This window comes from Cannabis sativa, chromosome 8 (assembly GCF_029168945.1).
Source record: "Cannabis sativa cultivar Pink pepper isolate KNU-18-1 chromosome 8, ASM2916894v1, whole genome shotgun sequence".
Taxonomy (NCBI): domain Eukaryota; kingdom Viridiplantae; phylum Streptophyta; class Magnoliopsida; order Rosales; family Cannabaceae; genus Cannabis; species Cannabis sativa.
Window position 1 is genome coordinate 49,992,804 of NC_083608.1, and position 17,391 is coordinate 50,010,194.

Consider the following 17,391-nt stretch of genomic DNA (forward strand, 5'->3'; position numbering starts at 1 on the left):
TTTTTATTATTTTTTATAAATAATATATTATATTATGTTATAATAAAAATTAAAAATTAAAAAATACAAAACTAAAAAACTAAAAAAAATGATACAAATCGAGTTAATTCGAGTTTATTGGGCATGTTGTATCTATTTTTAACCCGCACAATTAACAGATTGAGTGGTTTATAATTTGGTCGGGAAACTTCAATTTGTATTTTTATCGATTTTTTTGATTTGATTTGAGCGAGTTATTCGGGTTGAACAGTTTATAAAATTTTTTATAAAGCCCTAATATTGTATTATGTAACTCTTTTTTAAGAAATAATTAATATTATTATATTTGAGGTCCAATGTATGTCATGGGCTGGTCTGGTCCAATCCGAAATTCGATCACCTTAAAAATCAAACTCTCAACCCTTCCGAAAGATCCACCGGGTTGAACCAGACCCGCCCACATAGAACGAATTTTTTTTTTTCATTTTCAGATTAGCCAAGTACGGGTCAAATCCGGTAAAAATATTCAGTTCTAATTATAATTTAGTTTTTGAGGAATCGAAAACTATAAATTTTGACATAAAAATAATAAATAGTAAATTTTTAAAAAAAGTAATATGGAGAGATACATGTGAAGAGGCAGTTAATTCGCGGGAAAACGTTAGAAGCAAAGACCAAAGAACCCAATCTTCTCATATCTCCATCTCATATTTCCGATCCAATCTTCTCCATTTACTTACTCACCACCGGAAATTAAACAAAGAAACAAAGAAAAAACCATGTGGGGCGGCGCCGCCGTTGTTTTGATGGTTGTTTTGGTGGGTGTGAGGATGAGGGGGGTTGTGTCAATGAGGTTCGACCTACAATCGGGGACCAGTAAGTGCGTATCGGAGGATATTAAGGCCAATGCCATGTCTTTGGGTAGATACGTAGTCGTAAACCCTTACGATGAATCTCCTCTTTCTGATATCCACAAGGTCAATGTTAGGGTGAGTTTACTTTATTTCTCTCTTTCCATTTCTAATTAATATTTCTTTTTCTTTACATTTTGAACATTTGGGTTAATTAATCTAATTTGGGGGTAATTAATTTGCTTATCATTGTATAATATTTGTATCTTTACTACAAACTCGACCCCCAACTGCAACCATCATCCAGGGTTGGGGTCAGGTTTGAATGTTTTATGAGAAATTTATAAGGTATCAATGGTGTCCAATTGTACCTAAGTACAATTAAGTATTGATTTTCATATAGATAATTTAATGTAATAATTTTTATAAAGAGCATTGTTATTGGCGTCAATGGTGTTTAACACCTTGAAGACATGTCTCTTTACGATTAGTTAGCGATAATTCATAAAAATTATTATATTAAATTATGTGTCCTGATACTTAATTGCACCAATAGTGATATGATCCTGAAGAAAATATTAGGTACCACTGGTACCTTTTAGCATTTCTCTTTTATAAAATATCGCTAACTATGGTGGCCTAATAGCACTGCTTTGTTTTAAACATGGTAAAATAATATATTTTGGAAATGGGAAACTCATTAAAAATGAATGTGATGAGTTGACATGATGTATTGTGTGTCAAGGTACTAAAATGAAGAGTATTGCTATTAAGTACTAGTGGTGTCTAGTACTATTTAGAGGTAACACTTTGTAAATAGTTTGCGATATTCTATAATAGTTATCAAATTAAATTATGTCAGCCCCGATACTTAATTACACGAGTAACAATATTAACCTCTAGGTGGTACTTTTTAGCATTTCTCTTAAATTTAAGAGTATTTCTATTAGGCATCAATGGTGCCTAGCATACCTAAAGGTGGCATCTTGTAAATAGTTTGTAATATTCCATAATTGTTATTAAATTAAATTATGTGAGACCCGATACTTAATTACTTCAATGACACTTTTAGTGGGGTGCTCTTGGTAGTTTGGACATAATTTTGTTTGTGTTTTTCAATTTTTGTATTTAAGGGTTCAATAGTGAGAAGTTGTAATTTGTATTGTAGGTAAGTTCACCTAAAGGGAACAATTATCACTACTTGGACAACGTGAAATCGGGTGATTTTGCTTTCACTGCACCTGAGAAGGGTGACTATACAACTTGCTTTTGGGCACCTGAGAAAAACCCTCCAGCCACTCTCACCATTGAGTTTGAATGGACCACTGGTGTGGCTGCTACTGACTGGTCCAATGTTGCCAAGAAAGGCCAAGTTGATGTAAGCAACCAACTCTCCCTCTCTCTCTCTCTCTCTGCCTATTTTTATATATATATTCACTGTGAATCGTGGGAGTGACTACATTACATTATAGGATATTTCCTTCTTTCTTTGTTCTCAGTAACGTGGCCTCGTAATTAGATCAAAATATTCATCATGTAAGGAAGTCATGGAATAAAATAATGGCCTACTTATTGCCCTTGGAGTCTTGAGTTGTGAGTTGTCACACACAACTTTTCATGTTTGAAGTTTCTTTAGAAATGTAAATTTCTGTCCAATTATAAATTACCCAAATTGAAACAATATAGTCGTTGAAAATGTTAAGTGATAAGTCTCTAGTAAGATGTGACATATATTGATGCAATTTAGTATTAGATTTATTTATAGAAAAATGCCCTTTAACATTTCTTGGTGGTTCTATAATCTTAATTGCTACATTTTGAAAATTCCAGTCACTCGTTTTGATTAAGCTTTAGTTAGACGTGCATGGTCAATCAAAGTTTTCATTTAATGTATTCCATTCCATTATTGAAATAATAGTGTTGTGATGTGTTATTATAACAGATACTTGAAGTTGAATTGAAGAAAATGTATGAGGCTGTGACACACATCCATGATGAGATGTTTACTCTCCGTGAGAGGTATTTAGTAGTCAAACATAACATCTTCTCTTAATAATTTACAATTATTTAGCATTTTTTAGAATGATGTGATGAGATTTGATTCATGCATGTGCACTTATTTAAGGTCTATAATTCTATTTAATAATCAAAACCTATAATTAAAACTATCTTAAAGTGTCAAGCACTATAAGAGATGACATGTCGATATTGATGTAATTTATTATCGACTTCCATACATTTTGATTAAATAAATGATATGAAAAATTACTAATTACTTATAACGTGCTACATTGGTATGATGTTAGGCACCTTTAAGTGCTTAATAGCAGTGTTCTTATCGTTATTACTTGACGTTCTTTTTTTCACTTTATTTTTTTTTTATGGATGTGAATTTTAGGGAGGATGAAATGCAACAACTTAATAGAAAGACTAACTCACAAATGGCTACCTTTAGTCTTCTTTCCCTGTTGGTTTGCTTATCGGTTGCTGGTTTGCAGTTCTGGCATTTGAAGACTTACTTTGAAAAAAGGAAGCTTGTCTAGATCAATACTTCTTCCACCATTTTCATATTCATATTCTTTTTTGGTCACTTGTTGCATATTGGCAACTTTGTATTTATCAATTTTATATTTAAGGTGATTTGTTTAAGAACTACTACTATCTACCATCTACTCTATCTACAAGGAAGAGTTTTAAGTTTATTTATTTAATTAACTTTGTTACACACTTAACTGCAATATGTTTTTTTAAAATTTGCTCATCATTTTTCCATGTTTTAAAAGAATTTGTCACATGAAATTAAGATGGGGTATTTAATATTGTTACACTCTTTATTAAGGGCCCGTTTGGTACGCAGTACTGGATTGGATTAGACATGTTAATTTGTCCAATCTAGTGTTTGGACATGTTAGAAGTCTAGATTACTAATCCAGCTAACCTCATCTGTCTGGGATTATTTATCCCATCCAGCAGGGTGGGATAAATAATCCCATGTAGGTGAGATTTTTTTTTTTTTTTATCGTTTTTTAATTTTAGTTTTATTATTTTTTTAAAAAAAATTTAATAAGAATTTAAATGAAATAATTATCACACATTTATTTATAAATTATTAAAATTAGTAAAAATATATAATTTTGAATTATTAAAATTAGTAAATAATTATCTCAGCCTCTGCCAATAACACCAATGTAGATGATGCATTTCATTTATTTGGACACATATAAACTATTTGAGAGCATGAAAAAGGACCATGCAAGTGTAGCCCTCATGGAGCATAAAACACTATTAAATTCGTAAATGGAGTATATGATCATTTTGCAAATTTTATTATTTCACTTTCTTAGTTTTGTAAATTTCCACAACTAAGGCCTATTGGATGAGGCAATTGGATCTTGTGAAGTTTAAGGAAATTAGATATAAGGCTTCCAATCTAAAAGATTGATATGGTAACCAAAACGATGCCAGAGTTCTTGATAATGGCCCTTAAATATATGAAAATGCAGGTAGCAAGACAATTCAAACACTGGTATATTATTAAAAGCAAGAACACAAACACTCGTAACATTTTAGAACATAGTTTTCAAGAGCTTTTAAGATACTCAAGAACTGAAAGACTCAACACAACCCTTTATTTAGTAGCTATATTTATATGGGGTTACTCCTCCAATTCAAGCAAACAATCGATGAGCAACAAGATCATTCGTCGTCGTAGCTCTTGCGGTGGTGGTGGTGGTGCTTATAGCGAGGATGCTTATTCTCTTCATCATCATCAGAGCCTTGCTTGTTGTAGCGAGATCGCCTCTTCTCTTCATCATCTTCATTATCGGAACCCTGCTTATAGCGAGATTGCTTCTTCTCTTCATCATCATCAGAGCCATCACCACCCTGCAAAAATTCATACATGATCATCAGTTATATGTAAAAATGACGCATTTCATAGATTGAAATTCAATTTTTATCTATCCATATCAGTAATAAGTGACAACAACAAAAGATTGTCGGGATAAAAAGGACAGGAACTAAAACACTACTCTAGCTCAAAACAGTGTGACGCAAATTGTTAGAATTAGTACGAATGTGCATAATTCTACCTCAAAATTACTTGACAATGAGTTCTATTTATCACACATTAACAATGTTAGGCTATTTCTAATACACCCGCCTAACGATTCGGCTTAGAAAATGTGAGTAATAAGTGACAACAACAAAGGACTGTCGGGTTAAAAAGGAGAGGAATCTAAAACACTATTCTAGCTGACACAAATTATTAGAATTTAAATATAATTTTGCGGGACTATCTGTAATAGTATTTCTAATACAACCTCCTCATGTTTATGAAGCTTTAAGAGACCACAGGAAGAAATTAATCTGTGTATAAACACGTCGACGAATTCTATATTTGATTAGTAAGTACTAATGCAGCACATGTAAGAAAAAACAAGTTTCTAATCATCAAAGGTCAAATATTTGTGTCATAAAAGTAATGATCTGAGAATGAATATGATATATAATATAAGCATATAGAAGTTAGAAGATTAGACTCACATATTTCTTGCGACCATGGCGTTCCTCGCTGTAACCGTACTTGGGACGATCCTCATCATCATCATCACGCCTCTCATAACTAGGCTTACGATAACCCTCTTCCTCGGACCTCCCATAACTTGATCTCCCGTATTCTCCTTCTTGACTCCCGTAACTTGGATTCCCATAGCTTGGTTTCTTCGGTGACTCATCATCACCACCATAAGAGGGCTTAACATACTCAGACGCTACATACCCAGAACTCTCATACTCTGTCTTTCGACCGTAACCAGATCCATATTCAGAACTCGGTTCCTCTGATTCATGTCTCCTACCATATCCAGATCCGTATTCCGATACTGGCTCCGGCTGTCTCCCATACCCAGACCCATACTCCGACACAGGTTCCGGCTGTCTCCCATACCCAGACCCATACTCCGACACAGGTTCTGGCTGTCTACCATAGCCAGATCCATATTCCGATTCAGGTTCAGGTTTAGGCTTACGACCGTAGCCAGATCCATATTCCGACTGTTCAAACTCACTCTTCTTTCCATAGCCAGATCCATATTCCGATTCAGGTTCAGGCTCAGGCTTACGACCGTAGCCAGATCCATATTCAGATCCAGGTCTCTCAGAGCCATACTGAGCTTCAGGCTGAAACCCATAAGGCGCGGGTTCAGGTCTCTCTCCCTGTGGATGACCACCACCTGGATTAAACCCATAAGCTGGTCCAGGACGTGGCTTGTGGCGGACATAGCTACTGTACTCAACATCAAGAGCTTCATCGGCGTAAGCAGAGGGTTCACTGTGGGAAGAGTACTGTGGACGATCGTAATCGAAATCATCAGTCAATGGAGGGTAACATGTCTCTTCGCAGGGAGGGAGGGGACGACCATAGGTGAGGTGAATGTCGTATCCGCCACTGTAGGGGGTCGGATCGTACTCGTCGAAGTCATTGACGGCGTCTTCGTCTCTGTAGTAAGGCATTGCTCCGATTCCGGTGATGAGAAATGTTTGGAAGAAAATCTTCTTAGAAAGATATAATATCGGATCACGAAAGGGAACTGTAGTTATATACTGGAAAATCTTATGAAAACGACGTCGTTTATGGATGAAAAAAGTGGGTTTGTGGGATTCCGGGTCGGGTTTATTATTTAATGGATTGTAAAAAATCTTAGATAGATATTATCGGATCACGCAATAAAGTCCTTTACTGTGTTGAACGACGTCGTTTATGGAGGACACGTGGAAGGATATTATGAAAATGGAAGTGGGATTGTTGATTTCCGGGTCGGGTTTATTAATTATTGGATTATTACACGTGACCGACCTCGTGATGTGATTGTCGGCATGTAATTTTCCTTTTTTAAGTAAATTTACACCCTGTTATATCCGAGTTCAATGTTTTCTATGTAAAATCTTACGAAAACGACGTCGTTTACTGTATTGAACGACGTCGTTTATGGAGGACATGTGCATGGAAATTATGAAAAGGAAAGTGGGTTTGTTGATTTCCGGGTCGGATTTACTAATTAATGGGATTATAAAAAATCTTACACGTGACCGTCGACCGACCTCGTGATGTGATTGTCATGTAATTTTCCTTTTAAAGTAAATTTAATTTACACCCTTTTATATCCGAGTCTGAATTTTTTGGTAACCTAAACTTATCATTTAGTGGTTATTGGAAACTTATCATTTTTCTTTTATGGTAACTTTATTATTTACTCAAATAATATGTTTTTGTTTTATTAAAGGTTCTACTAATATGTTGCTCATAGTCATAGTTTTGTTAGAGTGTTATGTTTTTTTTACTATGGAGTTTTCAATAGATGTAATGTTTTTTTTTTAATTGAGTTATGTTTTTTAGTTGATTTAACAAATTAATACAAAATTTCAATTTGTATTAAAATAAATATGCATCAAGGACCTAGATATATGATATTTTTTTAAAGAGAATATGAAGAATATTAATGGAAGGTGTAAAGGAAACAAGCTTATGAAGATTGGAGAAAGTAAGACTATGTTTGGGAATGAGGGAGAATATAATGGAGGGAAAGAAGAGTAATAATCTATGTTTGATAGGAAGGATGAGTGCGGGAAGTATATATAATTACTATTTTATTTTTAATAATATATTTTAAGGTATTTTTATAATTTACAATAATTGAAAAGGAAGACTAATCCTTCTATTAATTGATGAATTCTAAATTGAAGGTTTGAGGGCCAGTTTGGCACAGTTGTGCTGTGGGGAAAAGCAGCTGTAGCTGTGCTGTGGGAAAAAGCAGTAGCAGAAGCGTGGAAAAAAAAATTTGAGTGTTTGGTAAATTATAATTTTTAAAGTGCTGTGAGTTGTTAAGATTCTATTACAATAATGATAATATTTTAATCTAGTTCATTATAATTACAAATATATATAAAAAATATGTTATATAAATTTTTTATTTTTTTATATATTTTTAATTATTTTTTTCTATAGTATAAATTTATATGCATTTGATAAAAATAATTTTTAATATTTTTAAATTATATTTTTATCACTTGCAAAAGATAAAATTGTAGTTTATAAGAAACATAAATTGATATTATTTGTTAATAATAAAAATATAAATATAAAATATTTTTTAAAATAAAATAAAAAAATTAGAAATTTAAATATTATTTATTTTTAAATATTTTTTCATTTAAAAAATATTTTTATTTTTTATAATATATAATAAATAATTAAATAAATTTTTAGTAAAAATAATTTATTATAAAGTCTTTTAATCAAAACAGCTTTTTCTAAAAGTTGGGTTGTATCACTTTAAACTTTTAAGTAGCTTTTCCATAATTTCTTCAATAAGCTGTTTTTTAACTGCTTACCAAACACCTTTTTGTCACAGCTTTTTTGAAAAGCAGCTTTTAGCTTTTCCAAAAGCTGTGCCAAACGGGCCCTGAGTAAATTTGTTCTCTCACTTTTTTTTTTCTCTTTTAATTTCTCCTGCTAAATAAAAGGACTTGTAATCTTCTTTGATTTTCCGAGCTCTCATCTCTATCTTTTCACCTTTTTCTCCTACCAAATATAGTGTAAAATTGCATAAAATTTATAAGATGACTAAACAACAACAACCTATGTTGATTACAAAAAGGTGCACACAACTAAGAGAAACACTATTGGGTAGACTTACCAAAAATGTCGTAAAGCTAACGTCACAAAGAACAAGGATGATAAATTTCTAATATTATAACAAAATGGACAAAAAAGAAGCGGAACAAACCAGTCAAACAAAAATAAATACAACTTTAACAGCATTAAAAAGAAAATCTTACCAAACAAGCAAGATTGAGCAAAATACTACATGAAAATAGTATCTACCTGATAAAGGAGACAGTACGACATGAGGATATCCTGTATTCTCCTCTCTTCATTTATAAACCTTCAAATAATGTCCAAATCAAAAAATGCTACTAGTCGAATCTAAAAATGCACTACAATTTGTCGAGAAAGAGCATGTCACTAAAATTATTGTCCAACCATACTCGCACACTCATTCGTTTACATTCTGCTAGGGTTATTTATCGATTGATTTGGTCTGAATTTTTAATTTTTTAATTTAGAACTAAACCATACCAAATAAATGATCAAACACAACCATTTAATAACAAATTGATTTGGTTCAAAACTATAGTTTGTATTTGTATTTGACAATTGTTCTAATTTTTTTTGTAAATTTATTTACTTTTAATGAGTTTATAATACATAAATATCAATGAAAAAATATTGTCAAAACAATATAGAATCAATACCAATATTTTTCCTAAAATTGTTTTTGAATATTAATTTTGTATGAAAAAAAATGCATGTTAAGTATATATAAAAGAATTATGTAAATTGATTTAGTTTTAACCAAATTCTAAAACCGTGACCAAATTAGATAAATATAAATTATTCAAATTGACACCAAATGTAAATAGTTAGTGCGAATTAGTTAAGGTTTAGAACTGTACACCAAACTAAACACTTAATTTTTTATTATAATGTTCAATGCAACAACAACTAAACATGTAATCAAATTCATATTTATTCTCATTTATTCAATTATTATTTTACTATAAAAAAATGCTAAAGAGCATTACTGGTGCTTAACACCCTCTTATGTGTCAATATCGTTATTGGTACAACTAAGTATCGGCTCCCATAAAGTTTAATATAATAACTTTTAGAGAATATCGTTAGCCAATCGCAACGCGCTATGTCGGAAAAATGTTAAACACCACTAGTTATACTAATAGAATGTTATATTACTATTACCATTTTATGACATTAAACCAATCACCACCAACCTCTCTTTAAGGGATACCCTAAAAAGAATGACAGACAAAACAGAAAAAGAAAATGGAAAGAAAAAGGACAGAAGAACCGAACATGTTAAAAAAGACATGCAGGCACCCAAACATTATCTCCCTCGTACCGCGTAAATCTTTAAGACAGCCCAACACAATTAACAAGATTCCACTTTTGGATTTACATACTTAGATTCTCTCATTCTCGTTTCTACTACTTTTCGGCCTTTAAACTCTGCGTTTCCTTTCCCCTCATCGAATCTGATCATCACCCATTGCATTTCCAGATCGAGAAAACGAAGACCCAACTCCCATTTCAATGGCGACAACCCCTGTTATCTTCAGAGTCTCACAAGACGGTTCCGGTGACTTCCGTACAGTTCAGGAGGCAATTGACTCTGTTCCTCTTTCGAACACTCGTCGAACTCTGATTCGTCTTTCACCGGGGATTTATCGACAGCCTGTGTACGTACCCAAGACCAAGAACTTCATCACCATCGCTGGTCTCTGCCCGGAGGACACTGTTCTGACTTGGAATAACACCGCCACCAAAATCGAACACCACCAGGTAAGAAGAAAAAAAAAAAATCTGATCTTTGGCTTCTTACTCACATGGGTTCTTCTTGGGTGGGATTTAATCTTTTTTTCTTGGTAGGGTTCTCGTGTGATTGGTACTGGGACTTTTGGGTGTGGCAGCATTATTGTTGAAGGCGAGGACTTTATTGCTGAAAATGTCACTTTTGAGAACTCTTCTCCTGAGGTAAAGTTTGTTTTTTTTTTTGGTAAGGAAATTTGTGTACTTTGGTGTTTGTGTAGAACTCGTTTGCTGGTAGTTTTAGATTTTTGAGTACTAAAATGAAGAAAGAAAATAATTGTACCTTTTTGGGTGTTCCTTTTGGCTGATTCTATTGGATTTTCGGGTTTAGTTGGGAGGAATGAAAATATAGAAATAGGAAATAGGAATTGTTTCTTTTCCATTTTATTACTTCCAACTAAACGCCGTATTAATTCAATTATCGAAATTTTATCATTGAGTTAACCAATTATGTAGCATCTATATTGAGAATGCAAGTATTGTATACGTCATTAGTCCGATCATTTTCTTTGTAGGAACTTCATGTAATAACGAATTTCAAAATGAATTATAGATTCAAGTGGAGATAAAGAGATTCGTTGTTCCTGACTCTGTTTCATCTTAATTGTTATTTGAACTAGTAAAAGTTATGTCTTGATCCAAATGGAGATGAGAAGGGGATGGGGAATTCTATGAGTGTAATATAAATCCAATAAGTAATGTGAGACAAAACACACACAAATTTGTTCTTTTTTTTGGATATATTTCAATTGCACATAGCATTAATCCAAGTTTCTGACTTTGTTCAAACTTGAAATACATGCTTTATTTTATTTTCTAATACAAAATTTTCCTTTCTTATGCTTCAAAGGGTTCAGGTCAAGCTGTGGCGATTAGAGTGACAGCTGACAGATGTGCCTTCTACAATTGCAGATTCCTTGGATGGCAGGTATGTATGTCCACTGTTTTCATTGGGAGAGTAAGATAGTTTTGCTGGTTCAATTGACTAGATTGCTTTTATGATCAATTATATAAAAAACCCTTTCAAGAATGGTTTGTGAAAGGTTATGAAAATTTATGCAACCTTAATAATGGCAGGATACTCTGTACTTGCATTATGGAAAGCAGTATCTCAAAGATTGTTACATTGAAGGAAGTGTGGATTTCATATTTGGGAATAGCACTGCCCTTTTGGAGCATTGTCATATACATTGCAAGGCAGCTGGCTTCATAACTGCTCAGAGTAGGAAGTCCTCTCAAGAAGAAACTGGTTATGTGTTCTTGAGGTGTGTAATATTGGAAAATTCTTTTTTGCTTTATGTTATCAAGTTCCTTGGTATTGGAACAAGTATTTCAATCTTATAAGCTATTTCGGTCTTCTCTCATTCAGTCATTTGCTGCAACCGCTAACTGGTTTGTATGCTCTTTACCGATCTAATTGTGTCGGATTGATGTAGATGTGTGATCACTGGCAATGGAGGAACTCCGTATGCATATCTAGGACGGCCATGGGGACCTTTCGGAAGAGTTGTTTTTGCCTATACATATATGGATGGATGTGTCAAACATGTCGGGTGGCATAACTGGAATAAAGTAGAGAATGAAAGAAGTGCTTGCTTTTACGAGTACAGGTATACTCTTAATCTCCATCTGCTATCTTCTGATGAAACTTTTGATGAGATCTAAGTGTTGGTTCCTAAAAAGGAGAGCAAAACACAATTTCATTTGCATCATATCAATCATTTTTTTCTCTTTTAACATGTTTTTATCTGAAATTACTTGTTTGTTATGAAATTCTAGCCCAATCCTAGACACTCTAAGATCTTTTTTCAAACTTGCTCCCATTTCGAGTCAAGAGATAGATAATTAGACGTATTTAGCCCACTTTTCTGTAGGTTATATATTCGGTTATGCATTTGTTGATCAACAGTATCTTGACTCTTAATTATCAGAGCATTGTAAATATTAGGTATTTTTTCCGGTGGAAAAGCTATATCCATATATTTGAAAACAATATTCTATATAATAGTCTATTTTATTTCTTAATTCCAAGTAATTTGAAGTGAACTCTTTCTTAATCAAGTTCTGTTTTTCTATCTCATATTTTGTTAGTCATTTTAGATGGTTTATTTGTCTAAAGTTTCGGTCAAGAGTTTGCAGACTTGAAAACCTTGTCATTTTGCTGGTTCATTAGAACACATTTACAGGAAGAGCCTATGTTGAATTGCAGCCAAAACTAAAGCTTGAATTGGTTAACTTGCAGGTGTTTCGGACCTGGTAGTTGCCCTCCAAAGCGAGTGACATGGTGTAGAGAGCTAATGGACGATGAAGCAGGACAGTTCCTTATGCACTCATTCATTGATCCAAATGCAGAAAGGCCTTGGCTTGCACAAAGAATGGCGTTGAGGATACCATATTCGGCTTAAATGTTTCAACCGAGGATGGATAGAACCGATGCTATTGAATGAAAGCTTGTCTTTATAGAGTGTGAATAATATGTTCTCTCAACTTTGGGAGCCCTTTTTATACATGAAAGCTCCCTTTAGCACTTGGAACATAGAAATATGTTGGTAATGTTTAAAATAATGCTTTCAATCTTACTACTTAAATAATGATTAATGAGGCAACTATTGTTTGTTTTGTTACATCTGTTGTTACTTATTAAATCCCAGAATTCATTCATAAAAAAATAAAGTAGAATTAATAAGAGAAAATGGGGTTTAATCGATAGAAAGTAATGGTTTTTGACTTTGATGGTCTTCAAAAATAGTGCAAAAAATAATAAACTTATATGGAGATGCGGGGGATCGAACCCCGTGCCTCTCGCATGCAAAGCGAGCGCTCTACCATTTGAGCTACATCCCCAATTTTGTTACTCATTACTTTTAAATTGAAATTATAATGTTTTTAAAACATTTAATATATATACATTTTTCTACACAACTTTTCCACCGATGGAAATATTATATTTATTATTGAAAGAAACTTGAAACAATATATAGTTGTATTTATAGCATTGTGGATAGACTTGGAATTTATAAATGGTAAAATCAACTTAATTGTGACAAAGTAAATGTGTATATATATTAATGGCACGTCTATTACAAATATTGAATAAATTAATAGAGAAATGTAACATAATAAATAAGAATAATTAGAATTAATTTTTTTTAATATCTTATTAATTTATCTTGTTTATTTTATCAAAAAATATAATCGAAATACTTAAATTAATTAAAAAATTATCCTTTTGAGTTAAACTATAGTATATGACAGTTATTTTGTATAGATATATTTTAAAGGATAAAATTGTCACTATATATTTAATAATAAAAAATAAAATAAAAATAAATAAAATTTAGGGTGATTCTACAATATACCCCCTCAAAAGAAATGTACTGATGCACTCCTACTTCTTTCGGCATCTAGAAAAAAAATTTAGTCTAATTTTTTTTTTTCATATTCATGTACGTCATAGCTATTTAAGATATCCTACAAAATTTTAAGAAATTCAGAATAATTTACAATATAGAAAACAATGTTCAAACAGTTTATTTTACACGCGTATAAAATAAAATAGTCACGCGTGCAACACACTATTTGAACGCAATTTTCGGCGTGTTAAACTTTTCCAAATTTCTTAAAATTTTACAGGATGTCTTAAATGACAATAATCTACATGACCATGGGAAAAAATTTGACTAAAAAATTATTTCGGATACTAAAAAAGAAAGAGATGTATCGGTGTATCCCTTTTAAGAGGGTGTATTATAGAATTTTCCAAAAATTTATTACCCTTAATCATATTTGTTAAAAAAAATTAATAGAGAAAGTATTTTTTTTTTATTTAATCAAATTCTCCCTTTCTAATAAAATAAATAAGTAAATATAAATAAATAACTATCTTACTATTAATTTCTAGTAAATATGCGGTAAAATCAGTACTCATAAATTATGGTAAAATCAACTCATTATAAGTAAATGGAGATTCCGAATACTTGATAGTAAACATGCATAAAATCAATAATCACATAATTTATTAACGGTGAAATCAAGTCAACTGAAAAATTATAAGCAAATGGAGATGCGGGGGATCGAACCCCGTGCCTCTCGCATGCAAAGCGAGCGCTCTACCATTTGAGCTACATCCCCTATTGTGTTAGTTCTCACTTTTAAATTTAATTATTTTAAAAACATTTAATATATACATTTTGATTTTCTTATAAAACTTTCCCAACGATGGAAATATTATTGAAAGAAACTTGGAACAATTATATGCTATAGCATTGAATTAAGTCTATGGTGAAGATCACTAAAGAAAGTGCCACTTCATTTAGAAAACTGTGGAGATTTTCTATCATACCAATAGAAGAATTGATATGACAAATTAATCTATTTTGGCCTTGCACAGCTTATTTTTATATGCATATAGTTTTCTTAAATATTTGAATATCATTATGAAAAATCTGTTGTGAGTAAATTAAGAATTGTATAAATTTAAAAGTCGAACTGCAAATGCTAAGTTAAACATGACTTTTTTTTTTGCTCTTACATTTTCTGTAGTGCTAGTTAATTTTTCATTATTTTTTAGTGCTATTACATTTATTACAGTATTGAGAATCAAAATAAATTAATGAAGCGGTACAATGATCCACAGCCCTAGCCAAGCCCATACATATAAGGCCATCCTCTACATATAAACACATTTGAATTTCTGGTTTTTGATTCATTGGAAATAAATTTAGTTACCATGGATTAATCAACATAACCAAGCTTTACATTAGTATAATAAAAGTTAGTTACCAATAATCAGAACAAGAACAAGAACCTTGCTTGAAACAATGGAAACGGTTTCGATCTCTCACAACAATTTCTCTATTGTAAACAGTGGAAGCTATCTTCATAGCTGAATGACAGTCTATGCATATCCGTAAATTCTTGAAGATATAAAGTGGTGAGCCAGCTCTTGTGGTTAAGAGCCCAAAACACAAAGCCAGTTTCTCACTGTGAGAGAACAATGCCTGTTCTATCTCCTCTACCTCATCATATGTGTTATTCTTCCCAGTAGTATCACAACCATGAAAAACTTGAGAAGCGGTATTGGGAACATAACCCACCAATCTCAATCTTCGAATCATCTCATCCAACATGGCATAAACCTCTGTGATCAGTGGATGGAACTTATCTCCTGCACAGAACTGATGAACTTGGCCCTTAACATAAATTGAGCTTATTCCTGGAGCCTTTCTTATACCCTTGTTCTTAAGAACATGCCTAAGGCAATTCGCCTGGTCTCGCTTTCCTTCTAAAGCATACATATTCGAAAGCAATATATGGTACTCTGTGTTATGAGGATCCAATTGAATTAGCTCTTTTATGACGCGTTCACCTAGCTCTAACTTTCCATGGATACTGCAAGATCCAAGAAGAGAACCCAGTACAACTTCATTTGGAGGCATTGGCATTTTTCGAATTAAAACCTCAGCCTCTGCTAAATGACCTGCCCTGCCTAAAAGATCCACCATACAGGCATAATGTTCTATCTTAGGCCTTATGCCATATAGTAATTCAAGATTATAGAAGTAATATTGACCTTCTTTAACAAGGCCTGAGTGGCTGCAAGCACTTAACAATGAAGTAAAGGTTAAATCATCTGGCTTGGTTTCTTTAACCATATGAAGAAACAAGTCCAAGACAGCTTTACCCCTACCATGCATAGCTAAACCACTAAGCATAGCATTCCATGCCACAACATTTTTTATTGACAAGTTATCAAAAACTTTCCTTGCAGTGTCTACTCTACCACATTTTGCATACATATCAAGCAAAGCTGTCTCCACCATTATATCTACCTTCTTCTCCATTGTTTTAAGTGCATACACATGAACCCACCTGCCCATCATTAAATCCCCTGACAATGCACAAGCAGACAATGTTGAACTAAGTGTAACATAATTCAGTTCCAAACCACAACCGAAAACCATTTCAACAAGAAGCGAAAACCCATCACGAGTAAATCCATTGGCAATATAGCCAACAAGCATGATAGTCCAAGCAACCTCATTCTTCTCTGGCATCACATCAAACACCATTCTCCCACTTCCAACACTTCCCAAACTAACCTCACCATCCAAAATTACAGTCCAAGACACAACACTCCTTTCATCCATATTTTCAAACACCCTTTTGGCTTCACTCAACAGCCTACACTTAACATACATATCCATAACAGCATTACAAACTTTAACACTAGAACTCAAACCAATCTTCTCCAAAAAACCATGGCTTCCTTTACCAAACTCAACATTACCCAACAAAGCACAAGTCTTGTAAACGCAAACCAAGGCCACATCATCAACTCTCACTCCTTCTCTTCTCATCTCAACAAATAAACGAAGCCCATTTTGGGGAATTCCATGAAGAGCAAAGCAGCCCATCAGGGCAGTCCAATCAGCAGCATCTTTGTGTGAGTTGGGAATTTCATCAAACAGTTGGTGCGCATAGGTGAAACTGCCACGAGCTGCGTAAAGGTGAAGGAGGGCGTTGCCGAGAAAAGTGTCTCGGAAGGCGAGGAGGCCGGTGGTTATGAGAAGGGCGTGGAGTTTGGTGGCGAGGTCGGGAGAGGAGTGATGGCGTGAGCATTGTCGAATAAGATGACGTAAGCGGTGAATAGAGAGTGAAGAGAAGGCATAGTTGATTGGCCATCTCATGAGGTTTACCAAATACCAAAGGCTGACTTTGTTTTATGAAAAGTAAAACATAGTTCAGATTTTGATTTTAACACTATACTTTGTAGCACATCTTATGCTGAGAAATTCAAGGTAAATTTGGACTAATTGTGATTTTTGTTTTTTAAATTTTAATATATATTAAATCATGTTTTGAATTTTTTAGTCGTTAAATTTTTTTTTTTTGAATAATTGAGATTGGTAATTTTACTAACAGGTAATTGTTTAGGTACCAAATCATATTTCTAAATTTTAATATTTATTAAATCATACTCTTAAATTTTAATGTGTACTAAATTGTATTTGTGAATTTTTATTTACATTAGACTTTTTAAATTGAATGTGACAATTTTAATATTTAAAAAAAAAAAAATTAATGATTTAAAAAGTTTAGAAAATAAGATTT

At 32.8% G+C, this 17,391-nt stretch overlaps 4 protein-coding genes and 2 non-coding genes across 6 annotated transcripts; 2 read left to right on the forward strand and 4 right to left on the reverse strand.

Moving 5' to 3' along the window:
• The first annotated feature begins 531 nt into the window (after positions 1-531).
• Positions 532-3,555, forward strand: LOC115701031 (transmembrane emp24 domain-containing protein p24delta7). Its single transcript, XM_030628714.2, has 4 exons — positions 532-968; positions 1,999-2,208; positions 2,773-2,849; positions 3,229-3,555. Exons 1-4 carry the CDS (start codon positions 759-761, stop codon positions 3,371-3,373), a joined length of 642 nt encoding a protein of 213 aa, XP_030484574.1. The 5' UTR covers positions 532-758; the 3' UTR covers positions 3,374-3,555.
• A 779-nt stretch (positions 3,556-4,334) lies between these two features.
• Positions 4,335-6,527, reverse strand: LOC115701425 (uncharacterized protein At5g39570). The gene is made up of 2 exons (XM_030629223.2): positions 5,376-6,527; positions 4,335-4,715 (listed from the first exon to the last, which is right to left on the reverse strand). The coding sequence occupies exons 1-2, from the start codon at positions 6,342-6,344 to the stop codon at positions 4,527-4,529; spliced, it is 1,158 nt and encodes a 385-aa protein (XP_030485083.2). The 5' UTR covers positions 6,345-6,527; the 3' UTR covers positions 4,335-4,526.
• A 3,192-nt stretch (positions 6,528-9,719) lies between these two features.
• On the forward strand, positions 9,720-12,902 carry LOC115701150 (pectinesterase 31). The gene is made up of 7 exons (XM_061102231.1): positions 9,720-9,954; positions 9,994-10,251; positions 10,339-10,443; positions 11,129-11,206; positions 11,356-11,543; positions 11,715-11,888; positions 12,521-12,902. The coding sequence occupies exons 2-7, from the start codon at positions 10,003-10,005 to the stop codon at positions 12,681-12,683; spliced, it is 957 nt and encodes a 318-aa protein (XP_060958214.1). The 5' UTR covers positions 9,720-9,954; positions 9,994-10,002; the 3' UTR covers positions 12,684-12,902.
• Positions 12,903-13,049: 147 nt separating this feature from the next.
• Positions 13,050-13,122, reverse strand: TRNAA-UGC (transfer RNA alanine (anticodon UGC)). The gene has a single exon. It is a non-coding gene; the product is annotated as a tRNA-Ala (tRNA).
• Positions 13,123-14,336: 1,214 nt separating this feature from the next.
• On the reverse strand, positions 14,337-14,409 carry TRNAA-UGC (transfer RNA alanine (anticodon UGC)). The gene has a single exon. It is a non-coding gene; the product is annotated as a tRNA-Ala (tRNA).
• Positions 14,410-14,975: 566 nt separating this feature from the next.
• On the reverse strand, positions 14,976-17,106 carry LOC115698851 (pentatricopeptide repeat-containing protein At5g15340, mitochondrial). Its single transcript, XM_030626051.2, has one exon. It carries the CDS (start codon positions 16,965-16,967, stop codon positions 15,057-15,059), a length of 1,911 nt encoding a protein of 636 aa, XP_030481911.2. The 5' UTR covers positions 16,968-17,106; the 3' UTR covers positions 14,976-15,056.
• Positions 17,107-17,391: the final 285 nt, after the last annotated feature.